This window comes from Crinia signifera, chromosome 3 (genome assembly GCF_055691185.1).
Source record: "Crinia signifera chromosome 3, ASM5569118v1, whole genome shotgun sequence".
NCBI classification, from domain to species: Eukaryota; Metazoa; Chordata; class Amphibia; order Anura; family Myobatrachidae; genus Crinia; species Crinia signifera.
This window is the reverse complement of record NC_139219.1, coordinates 243,690,551-243,703,417: the sequence shown is the minus strand read 5'-3', so window position 1 is coordinate 243,703,417 and position 12,867 is coordinate 243,690,551. Positions and strand designations below refer to the sequence as shown.

At 45.6% G+C, this 12,867-nt stretch overlaps 1 protein-coding gene across 2 annotated transcripts; it reads right to left on the bottom strand.

Annotated features, from left to right (window-relative positions):
- Positions 1-6,576: 6,576 nt before the first annotated feature.
- Positions 6,577-12,007, bottom strand: RPL22L1 (ribosomal protein L22 like 1). 2 transcript variants are annotated; one of them, XM_083177776.1, is made up of 4 exons: positions 11,864-12,007; positions 9,022-9,132; positions 8,711-8,832; positions 6,577-6,750 (listed from the first exon to the last, which is right to left on the bottom strand). In XM_083177776.1, exons 1-4 carry the CDS (start codon positions 11,870-11,872, stop codon positions 6,609-6,611), a joined length of 384 nt encoding a protein of 127 aa, XP_083033902.1. In that variant the 5' UTR covers positions 11,873-12,007; the 3' UTR covers positions 6,577-6,608. The 2 variants fall into 2 exon arrangements, with proteins under 2 accessions (XP_083033902.1, XP_083033903.1); XM_083177777.1 differs by having other exon boundaries at positions 9,022-9,129; positions 11,864-11,991.
- Between the last annotated feature and the right edge of the window lie 860 nt (positions 12,008-12,867).

The following is a 12,867-nucleotide window of genomic DNA, read 5'->3' as shown; positions in this document are numbered from 1 at the left end:
AGCCAAAATTCATGTTATTCCACACATTAACCCCCTTTACCACAATCACTAGTCTCAGCGAATGCTAAGTACAGCAACCCCCCCCCCCCCCCCCCCCCCAGTCAGCATCTGTGTGTGCCAGGGCTGGCTGACAGATATTGTAGGGGTACAGGGCTAAAGCACTGAGCTGTCAAGATGGATATGCAGAGGCCATCATGGGTAGGGGAAGTAACAGACATGGTAGCAGACAGAGAAGCACATGGTAGCAGGGACAGGCACACAGGGGTATGGACAGAGACACATATGGGTAGGGGCAGAGGAACTCATAGGTTGGGACAGATGTCCCCCATGGGGCAGATAAGAACAAGTGCACATGCAATATTGGTAATAATGTGGGAAAACAAAGGTAGAGAGACAGCTACAGGCATACTGTGTGTGTGTGTGTGTGTGTACAACAGACAGTTAGAAAGAAAGACAAGCATGTAGGATAAAGGGTTGGCTGATGAAGAATGAGCAAGGGCAGTTGGAACCATGCTGATTACACCTGTACTGTGTTGTCCCCACCTATGCAAAATGCCAGGACAGGCAAAGATAAATTGAACTGGAACTTGGATGTCAGTCACACTGACTTCCGCCACGTGATTTTTCAGTCCAACCAAAAAAAACAAAAAAACGCACATTACAATTCACATCCAGATGTTTTCCCATTACAAAGAATACAAAACACAAATGTAGTAGGGTGTGATGTTAAAAAACACACAACACACAAACAGAAAATAGACCAAGGTTAGGCTGGCGATTTTGACCACAACACACAAAAAAATACATATGAGTTATGGATGATTTGGAGTCTTTTGCTGCTAGAAATTATGCAGTTTCTGGGCTGAATGTGGGCTGAATGTGTGCCATGCACTTTTTGGGCATAGGTCTTTTTGCGCTTGTGAGCTCCTGGTCGCTGGGGATTACACATTGGGATACGGGGCACCACACAGGAGGGGTATGCCTATGTGAATAGACATGGGCATTACTCCCTCACTGTACAGGTGGTGTGCGATGCTAACCTGCGTATCCCACCACTGTTCAATGAGCGTGTTCACATACAAGTATCACTGACATATCAGGAGGTCTCTACGTTCATATTTTTCCTCTCTCTCTTTAGTTCCGTCGCAGGAGGCGGCTGCACAGCATCTAACAGAATTTCCGGTCAGAGTGGGGTCGCGGGGATTAGATTCTCACCTACTGTAGTTCCGTGCAAGGGGGCTGCTTCTGCTGCAGTGTGGCGTCCTGCTCCACGGTGTGTGCGGCAGTATGGCTGCTGGAAGGGACACCAAGGAGGGCAGCAGGGCTGTGGCCGGCTGCTTCCCCCTGAGCAGAGGGAGCAGGTGAGAACGAGGCACATATTGACACCCGCAATGTTGTGGAATGCACCTTTGAGGTGCTGAAAAGTCATTTCAGGTGTTTGGAATTATGAACACTACTCTACTAGATCTGCATTGCCTTGGCCCAGGGAAATGTTATGAAGCATGCAGCAAGCCTGGATAATCATACTTACTTTATTTGGCTGGTAAAGCAGGATTATGGCTGATCGGTCCAAACACATAAATCGACTTTTCAGCACCCCAAAGGTGCATTCCATTGCAGGTAGCAATGTGTCCATCATCATACCACTACAAGTTTGGACACTGCTATTTGTAGAGTGCCCACACTGGTTCACTGTGCACATTAAGGTGTGTGTGCAGAGACAACATTGCTTGTGCCCCAATGGCAGCAGATTTTACCCCAATAACTGCAGTATGTTACCTTGACAGCCTGACTAATTTTGCCAAGATGAATATTTGTTTGTAGCCATACAAATCTTGTGCCCTCAGCCACTCGGGTGGCACTAGCCACCTTATGTAGCTGGTGCGTCATTGCATGTCGATGACATCTAGACTTTGGAGTTGTTTGCTTTGATTGGCCATAAATTCCAGCTGTTTGCTCTTAAAGCTATCGAGGGAGAGAGCTAATTGGTCAGCTGCCAGGATATGTGTGTGGGGAGTGGCATGCTGTGTTGTTATGGGGACAGAGGTATGTCATTAGTGTTAATAGCTTTCTCTTCTTCAGGTTCAAATGTGTCCCAGGCTCCAGAGTGATGTCATTATTGTCCTGTTGCGGGACTCAGAGGTGGAAGTACCATTGGTGCACCCGGGGACTAAGGGGCCCACTGCTGCTTGTGTCACCTCCTTTCTGTCACGGCAAGGGTATGGGGCTGGGATCCATGTGGGGCAGGTTGGGATAGGATACATGAACGGGCAGTTGGCTGGGAGTAAAGTCCTGTCTGGTCCAGTGATCAGGTGACGTGTCGCGGGAGGCTGTCATCTTGTCCCAACCGCGGTACACGCTTACCTGTCTTCCTGCATCCCTCTGTGTCTTCTCTCACCAGCAGTGAGCGCCATCCGCGCTTCCAGGTCCCCACAGCGCCGTAAAGCAGACAGTATCGTGAGAGACTGCTCGCCCACAGCCGCAAACTCTGCAGGCGCTCAAATCCTCAATGTGGGAGGAGACTTGATGTTTGGGTAGTAAACTTTGTTGCGTATCGACCCTTGGGGTCTTCTTCAGGGAGAAAGGTGACCTTAGATATGTGTGGCCATTTGGCAGGCAGTGGATGGGTCCCCGCCCCGGTACAGGCTAACTTCCATGGGATTACTGGAGAGTAAACTTAGATGTGCATGGGCCTTCCACATGATTCTATGGTCGGCGGCCATCGGATGATGTGGATGTTTATGTTATGCATACCGGCATTCAGCGGCGGTGTCTGGTAGACTCGCAAGGCTGCGAAAACAGCATAACATTAATGGTTTGTAACACCATGCACACCGTTGATGACTTGATTTATATGTCAGGCTTGAATGATCTAGCCTGGCGATAGCGACGTGCGGTACAACAACGGAATGGGGCACATACACTGAGTGATTTGTGTTTCATTTCTATGCGACCTAACAAACTTTCTTGCAAATCCCATAAGCTCCCAAATGCTCCACCCAAGTGTAAAAAAAAAAAAGTGTCACCCTTCTTCGCAGCAGTACCTGCTACCGTCACAGTTACTGTACACCTGTGATCGTAGCTAGATTTCTCATTAAATAAATATGTACAGTAATTTGAACTAGACATATTGAATAAATACACATCTATATCCTTTTAATGTGCATCACTAGAAAACAGAAGTCACAGTGCCATCTAATGGAGAAAAAAAGATTATAAGAGCCCTTTACTAATATTCAAGTAAACAAAGAATAAAACTGGCTAAAGTTGCCATGTGCATTGTTTTAATCATGAAGACGTTCTGAAATACTGCCACTTAATATGTAATTGCACTATCTATCTAATGCAGGTATGTGCAATTTAAATACCAAAAGTAAATTATTTTAAAGGCATTAACTCTCCTAAAACAAGTCCAGTGCTTTCCATAGTGCAGAATCTGCATTAAAGAAATTGGTTAACAGGAAAAAAAAATGGTTAAAAGAAATAGATTAAATACAAGAACATGAAGCATTTAAAACTTAGGATGTTTGTTGAATTTTGTAGATATTAGATTGCCAACTATTATGAAATGGGGAAGGTAGTCCTACCAATCTAGCACAACCTCTAGCAGAGAGAGAGTTAGAAGATGATTAATCTCCTCTATTGTCTAAAAAGTAAATGGAGCACATTATCGAATGTCACTATATTGTGTTATGCAGTTACTAGATTACATTTGCATGTCTCCTCTGAATATACAGTAAGGTATCTAGATTACTGATAGACAAAACATACATATGGTCAAAAGGTCGACACCAAAAAAAAAAAAAAAAAAGTTTGAAATTGCTGCGGTCCACATAAAAAGGTCACATGGACTACATTTGGGAACAGTAAAGTTAACTGGGGATCCATGTGCTCAGGTGTCAATCAAAGAATGGAAAATGACCTTTTCCATGTTGACTTTTTTCCATCTTGTGCATACTGACCCAATAAACCACACATACACGCAGCCATATCACAAATTTTGTGGGTATGTTAACATGTTTTAAAACTATACATTATTCCAGATAGTGCGGCAAGTGACCTACTGTAAGCACCGTAATTGGGCAATTTAGAAAAAAACAGGTGTCACAGTTCTATTCAAACATGTGTCCCTTTTCAGACTTTCCATATATTGTATTTATTTTATGTAATCAGCTATATTTGGGTACTGGTATTAAGAAATGGCAGGGCAATCAAGAGCTCTGATGGGACCAGGCTTGGCCAAATCTGGCATACCATGGCTACACCCCCTGGGTATATCCCTAACCAGTGGGTATTTTAATTATATAAATTGTGACCATTTTACACAGAGTGGCTTTTTTGAATAGTTTGGAAGTACTTGGGCTCCACCTGCTTTTTTATATATACTGCATGCAGGGTGTCAAAACTATGTTGGACAAGACTAGGCGTGGAGGGGGGAGCTCAAGGGGTGAGTAACCCACCAGCAGAGTCCCACTTGCAGCTGCTGCTGACAGCGATTCCCAAAGAAAAGCTGAATTGTGCACCCACAGTGGTGCATGTCCCCGTATTATCGTTGCATCCGTGAGTACTAGTAGATGCTAGCATTGTGGTTGCGGGATAAAAAGCTGCAGTACCTGCTGCACAGGTCAAGTATGTAAGAGATAGATGGGTCCCTCAATTCCATATAGCATATATATATTTTATACCCCTTCTCCACTGAAAACCCAAGTTCCAGGTTAATTCACGTGAACATGAGATTCCTGGCAGTGGAAACAGCTCATCTGGAGTCATGACCCAGGAAACCAACCCTGCTAGCAAGTGGTGTTAATAGGAAGGACCCAGTTAAATGGCAGTCAGGCCTACGAGACCTGTTTGCAGCATAGGAAGAACCTGAGCTATATGAAGCCCTCATCAACAAGTGGCAGTGCTGCGTTTGTTTGTGGTGGTGTCACTAACCGAGAAGCCAATTCCTGCTGAATGAAGAGGTCTCAGCAGTCTACAAAATCCCAAGTGAGAAAAGGCATTTTGATCTAAAAGTGGTATTGCACAGAAACTATGTCTGCCCTGCATGTCACTCACATACTTTGTTGTTGCAGGATATTATATACAAAGCCAATCAGCCAACTTTAACCAGGACCAAGCCTGGTATCTAGCAAAATCAGAAGGGTTATTTCTCGAACACCATTTACACCAAACTGTGGGAGGGCGGGTATAGCTGGGTACACTGGCCGATAGGTCAGCCATTTAATTGAATGGTCATGTATTGACACAATGACACGCAAGTCTGTGCGTGTCATTGTTAAGATGAAGTGTTGCACAGCAGACGCAATATATCTGACGAGAACAGAATATTGTGCAGTGTGTACAGACCATCCACCAATCGCCAGCAGTGACTGAGACTGGTGAAGTAGTTGGGTACATGAAAACTACAGTTGATATCACGCAGGATGGAAGAATCAGGTACAGTTTGCTGCCCAATTTGTCTAGAGATATATCCGCAGATCATTTGATTTGCAGAGAGACATTCTAGTGTGCCCAGCCTATGGCCTCGTGCCTGAATATAGATACATTCTCTGTAAAGCTCTGCATCAGATGTAAGTATTCTATAAATAAAGGTTGTGCAACATGAACAGGATTGTGATCCACATTGGTGCTGTAAAAGCTGCTCGGCATATTATAATCTTCAATTTGACATTCCAGGACATTTAGGGAGTATAGGTGCCCATACACATTACAATTATTGTATCCAATATCGCATCTCGGTTTTGCGATAAGATCTAGTACAAAAAGTATGTGCAGCACATACTTTTTGTACAAGATCTCATCACAAAACCGAGATGCGATATTGTATCCAATATACTATCCACGCCACCCCGAAGCGTGGCGAGCCCCGCGAGGGGCGGTGGAACGTCTCTGACATTCATTACACCACTATCCACGTCGGCGTAGAGTTGATTTTAAATAGTGTGGAGAGCCCCGCGGATTACTTTACATGTATTCCGCGTCTGCTCGCCACACTATATAAAATCTGCTCCACGCCGACGTGGATAGTGGGGTAATGAAAGTCGGAGGACACATTCTGCCGTCCCTCGCCACGCTTTGGGGTGGCATGGATAGTGGGGGGGCACGTTAAACCTATTTTTGGGACATACAAGCATATTATTGTACACCTAATGCCATTGCATCGCACACCCTATAAAATCACATGCGATTTTGCAGCAGATGCTATGGCCCGGGGCTGAGAGCAGTGAATAAGTTACATAGGAAAATTGCATCGCACGTCCCATGCGCTGCGATTCCGCTATGCAGAATAGCCCACTAAGCAAATAGCTTAGTGGGCGCCGTTCTATGAAACAAGTACCGTCCAGCCCGTTTGATTTTACTTAAACCCAACCCAGGCAGCGCCAGAACAAGGTATTGCAGCCTGAATTGGTCATAGATCACCAACCCAGGGCACCCAGTTTAGGAGCCACTGACCAACAGATCTATAAGCTCTGTTGTACCAACTGACGTCCACTTAAGTTTAGATGTGTCAGGATCTGTGCCCAGATTCCCCTATAGAGTACACTATACACCATTACCAAACTGACAAGTGAATAGTAATCAAGATCTTTATTTTATAAAGACAATCACTCTTCTGATTCAGACTCCTCCTCTTGACTGATCTGGAAGTACCGCAATTCATAGGTCTCTTTGTCAGATGCAACTACACGTAGCCAGTCACGCAAGTTGTTCTTCTTGAGGTATTTCTTTGTAAGATATTTCAGGTACCTACATATAGGAAAATGGCATTAGAATACAGAAATACTTTGGATATGTTTTTGAGGAAGGGGGAAACCAAAGAGGCTGGAATGACTCAAATAATATCAAGATTAATGTATTCCTCCAGTGAGAAGCCTTATGTAACAAACCTGTACCAATTAAAAGTAACTTATTAACTTTGTTGCTGCAAAACAGGTTTAGTGCAGTCATCATGGGCAACAAGCAATTGTATTTCTTACAGCCAGAACTCTGCCCTGCACATTAATTTCACCATCATATTTTGCCAATTGATCTTTCCAGCCTCCCTTGTTGTATACCATAGGATAAGCCACTAGTGGTACATACAGATGGAGCAGCTCTCCGCATCTGCCTGAAGGGGGTGCACGCACCACATTCTGATGGAGCCCGCCACCATCTCCCTGAAGCAGACACAGGCGGGGATTCCACTCCCCACAGCAGTGTGAAGGAGACACCTGCGAGTTACAAGATGCAGCTCTCTCCACCAGCACAGTGATTCCTGAGCTGGCCAAGAGGCGCTACTTCTGTAGACCAAGGATAGGGAACCTTCAGCCCTTCAGCTGTTGAACTACATATCCCAGCATGCACTGCAATGCCACATAGCAAAACTGTAACAAGGTATGCTGCGATGTGTAGTTCTACAACAGCAGGAGGGCCGAAGGTTCCCAATCCCTGCTGTAGACTAGTTTCTTATGGAACCCATAAAATCTATGACCTTTATTCTATAATAGGCAATTCCATTAATCTCCGAATGTTACAATCCAGAACATATCCCATTACAAAGTGCCTAACAACTAAAATAAAAGGGTACAACCTTATACCGAAACACTTCCTGTACATTTCTAAAGCGCAGTTACAGCACACTCGTCTTTGCAGTGATTAATGGGAAACCATAATCAGTCACTTCCGCTGTATCAGTAGCTGGGAATATTCTACTCACAAGGTGTGCTGACCAGATGCGGAGGCCATGCAAATGTTTGGAGCAGAACTTTCTTACTGCAATTTCTGTAATTTGTAGCCCACATGTTAGTGTGGCAGAACAGCATCTGAAGTGCTAAGCTTCTAGAATTCTTTGGAGGGACCACAATAGATATTGCTAATATGTCATTACATTCCTTCATCCATATGTTCAGGGAATCCTTAATATTTGCAGGTATCCCCCCCCCCCCCCCCCAAACAAGTGTTGTTGCAGGACAGGTCAGCTTTTAGCACTGCCTAATTGTGCACTTCAAACAAATACATACATAATTGTGAATGGTCGTCCCCCCCATCATTTAATTCTGAAATGTTAGAATATGGAAACTAGGTGTCATGCGTTAATGAGCACTACAATATATTGTGAATATAAAACATCGAACATTTCTATTTGTCAAAAAGATTGAAATGCCCCATAGCACCTATTTCACAAAGAACTATAATGAATGCAATTAGCCTTTATAAAAGACATGCATGCGAGTTCCTACTTTCCATTAGTACCTCAGTAATACCCCATTTACACTGCTGCAAAAACCCAGGTCAGTGGCAGTGTAAATGGGTCAACCCATATCCATTTACACAGGACTTCTACCCTGGGCAGTGTAAACTGCTACGCCGGGTCAAGAGACCCGGCTCCTGTTTAAATCAATGTGGGAAGCTTAACTTCCGGAGGTTGCCCTGCAGACAGCCGTGGAGGCAGGGATTCACCTTGCGGACGGGGGCTGGGTGCACGGGGCAGCCCAGCAGCTTACCTTGGTGCTGGGCTTGTCCCAGCGCGGCAGTCCCGGCACTTGGTGATCTCATCTACAAGCTGCTGCTCAGGAACCCACCAGAGGCTGGGGGATGTAACAAATGCCGGGTCGCACCCAGGTTGATGCTGGGTCATAAAAACCCGGGTGCGACCCAGCGGTTTGGTGTAAAAGGGGTATTACTAATCAGTTAGTCATTTAACTTCAATCCTAATAGGTAAACCTACCTCTTAGAGAACTGCTTCTCCGATACAATGTTTATTTTGTTCTTTAAACGTCCAATGTGAACAGTGTTCCCAAGATTTCCAGTTTTCCCGTTGACTTTAACCTTCTCTTTTAGAAACTGTTCCTGTTTGGGAAAAAGCATAAACATGTAGACACTAGGGAAAGGAACCCTAGGTACAAACTAGGGAAGGGAACCCTAGTTAAGACAACTTGTTAAGAAAAATGTTCAACTACCAACTACTTTACTGATTACAAATAGCCATAGAAGTAATCAAAAATGTATATATATAAAAAAAAAAAAAACACAACTTACAAAGTTGACTGAATCGAATATGCCATCTTCTACAGGATGGGTGAGATCCAGGGTGAACTTCCAGGTAGCCTTTTTTGTCTTTCTGTCCTTCTGCACCTTTTTCACCTTCTGCTGTGAAAAGTAGCATAGTCTTGGTGGCAGGTTTAACACAGGTCATTGGCAAACATCAAGGGCTTATACACAGCTCCGGTATTAACAATTAGACCTCAATATCAGAAATAAATTCTATAATCTGTTTCAATGATTTAACTTCAGCAACACTCGTCCCCAATACTAAACAGATACAATTCGGCAACGTAGCAATCTCTAGAGTGCCATGCTGGGGAACTGGGAAAAAATAAAAACCATTTATAACTTGGTCATTTGAGACTTTTAAAAGTCGAGATCAGCAAATAAGATATTTTTAACATGTAATTTCCATGATAGATTGAAAGTCTATCAGTGTCAATTACTGATGTGGATAGAGGCCACTTATGTATGATTGCCTTTAGTGTAATCACCAATAGTAGCAGACACGCTCAAGACTAAAGGGGCAAACACACGGACTAAGCATAACAAAACAAAAACCACTCAATAAGGCGCTGGTCTAAGACGATAAAGTGGAATCTATTAGCTGGACTGCTGCCTTTCACAAAGCATTGCAACTTCTTGTTCATGCTTTCAGCGTGGTATAAGCAATAAGAGCAGGTTATAATAACTAAGGTGTTTCCTCTCATGAGAAGAGCTTGGAGCAGTTTCAAATGTTCTAACAGATTGCCCATATATGAGACTGGATTCGGTATGAAATCCCGACGGTCAAAATCCCGACGGTCATAATACCGACAGCAATTGACAGAAAGTCAAAATCCCGACATGGTCAAAATCCCGACATTTAAAATCCCGACATGGTCAAAATACCGACAAGGTCAAAATACCGACATTTAAAATCCCGACAAGTTCAAAATACCGACATATAGAATGTAGACAGGTGAAAAAGTCAACATGACTTTCGGGCGACAGCTCGCGAGGTCGATATGGGCTTTTCACAGTTTTTTTACCTGAATGTCGACACAGTCGACATGGTCACAGTTGGAAGTCAACCGCAGCCCCTCGCATAGCTCGCTGCGCTCGCAATGCTTCGGGCACGGTGCCTCGCTACGCTCGGCACACTATTTTATTCTCCCACCACGCCCTAGTGGATGGTAGGGCATGAAATACCGCCTGTCGGCACATGTCGGGTCAAGAAACAGTGAAAAACCCATGTCGACCTCGCGACCTGTCGCCCGAAAGTCATGTTGACTTTTTCACCTGTCTACATTCTATATGTCGGTATTTTGAACTTGTCGGGATTTTAAATGTCGGTATTTTGACCTTGTCGGTATTTTGACCATGTCGGGATTTTAAATGTCGGGATTTTGACCATGTCGGGATTTTGACTGTCTGTCAATTGCTGTCGGTATTTTGACCGTCGGGATTTTGACCGTCGGGATTTTGACTGCATCCCATGAGACTGTAGCGTCTGTCAAAAAGGACATACCATCTAGTCCAAGCCTCATAATACTAGTATCAACTACACCAAGTCTAATTATAGATACGTCAGATGAATTGCATGGTGTTTTAGGGGGGTATTCAATCTGGGTGACTATTTACGACGGGGGAAATAGCAGCGACCGCCTATTCAATGCCGTCTTTCCCGACAGAATTGAAGAGGCAGATCTACAGAATGGGCCCGACTTTAAAAGCAGTCGGGCCCGTTTTGTCGATTTCGGCCATCAATTGTCGCGATCGCGGCCTAATATCGACAATCCATGGCCGTATAGGCAGACTCGCCCACTTTTCGCAGATCGCGAAGTGGGACATTGAATTGCGCCTGGCGATCTGTGGTCGAACAAAACAAAAACAGGCCAGGGTCACAGCTGTCAGGCCAGATCTGACAGTCGTGACCCAGGATTGAATACCCCCTTAGTCTTTAATTATTCATATGTATTATTGTATATGTCTTTTACAGACTAGCTATTTTAGTATATGAAATGGTATGTTTATTTTTTGGTCATATCTCTAGTGGATCATGTTGGAAAGAATATATAAATTATTAAATTTATGTCTATGAATTGGTATCCAGTCTATGTATAATTATTGTTCTTGGCTGAACAGCGCCCACTCACAGGGTTTCCCCTCAGCCCATAGGTCAGTTGGTGAGTCGTGTATTTTCTTCCCTTTTGTAAGCAACCTGTCTAGATCGCTTAGAAACAGAGCACTGATCACTCTAGGTGTATGCCCTGCAGCGATGGCGATTTCACACATCACTATAGCCCGCAGGGAAAGCCAGTGCTTTCACTGGTTTCCCTATATCGTGGGGCTTTGCCTATTAAAAATCGCTCAGCACAAGCTACACGAGACACCCGCAGTGTGTGCTGAGAGATCGTGCTTAAGCACGTTCCTCAGCTAAACTTGCTTAAGTTCAGTGTCGCCCCATGAGTACGGGTCTTAACATAGGAATTTCTTGCAGTAAACCAGCCAATTACAAACTGCAGTGCATTGCAGGAAACAGAACACTAGTGATTAGAAATCCATAAGTCTTTCCATTAGTACAAATGATTTACAGTTATCCAACATTGATCCTTTTTGGCTAGATTACTAGATTTATCCAGCCGTTCATTGCTAGGCCCCTACACTGTAGGGGATATTTTCTAAGCGATCTAGTTACATCGCAAGCCCGCCTCCTGCCGCTGTAGCAGCACAAGTCGCTAGCTTGTATAGGATCGGGAACACGCAGCAAGCACAGCACGCTGTCCCGCACACTACAGCGGGCAGCCGGTCCACAAGCGGAGGACACAGTCGCTCCCGCACACGTGTAACTCACCGGCGCCATCTTCTCCTCGCAGACGTGTTAGTCAAAAAGAAAGACCGGTTTCCGCCGGGAGGATTTATACCTCCTGAGTCCTGTGGCGCGTCACATCCGTCGCGTGTGCGCCCCTCGCCGCGTGGTGCTGAGTCAGGCGCTGGCTGGGCCGGGGGTGGACGTCGCAGTCGTAGCAGGGGAGTGGCCTGTGTCTGGCAACAAGCAGTGATGTCACTCCTGTCCCGGAAAGTTCTATAGTACGGGCCCGGAGCCGCCGGACAGACAAAACCTCATGGCAAGGCTGTGCCTGCACCATAATGCTGCTGCCGCCGATGTGTGTACATGCGATTATGCGGCCGGGGTGTAATCACATTTGGGACAGGGCTGGCAGTGGCAGGGACAGCATTGCACATGTGTGGCCACCTGCTGGAGCATGGAACAAATCCTACCTGTGCGCTCAATTGAGTGACAGTACTCACTTTATAATTAAACAAGATATATAGGACCCCCATATAGTAGGGGCAGTATGGACAGTGTGAGGCTGGTTTCACACACTCCTGCCGGACGGTGAAATCCCGCACGGCCAGGGAGCCGTGCCGCACACATTAGTTGTGAATGGACACTATTGTGTCCATTCACACGAGACGGCCACGGCCCGGCCGCACCCGGATCCCACCACTGGAAGGGACGGCTGCCGGGCTGTGGCCATCCCCTCCATGATAAAGTACTGTGTGCGGCACGGCTCCCTGTCCGTGCGGGATTTCACCGTCCGGACGGTGAAATCCCGCACACGGCCAGGGAGCTGTGCCGCACACACTAGTTTATCATGGAAGGGATGGCCACAGCCCGGCAGCCGTCCCTTCCAGTGGCGGGATCCGGCTGCAGCCGTGCGGCCGGGCCGTGGCCGTCCCGTGTGAATGGACACAATAGTGTCCATTTACAACTAATGTGTGCGGCACGGCTCCCTGGCCGTGCGGGATTTCACCGTCCGGCAGGAGCCGGAGTGTGTGAAACCAGCCTAATGG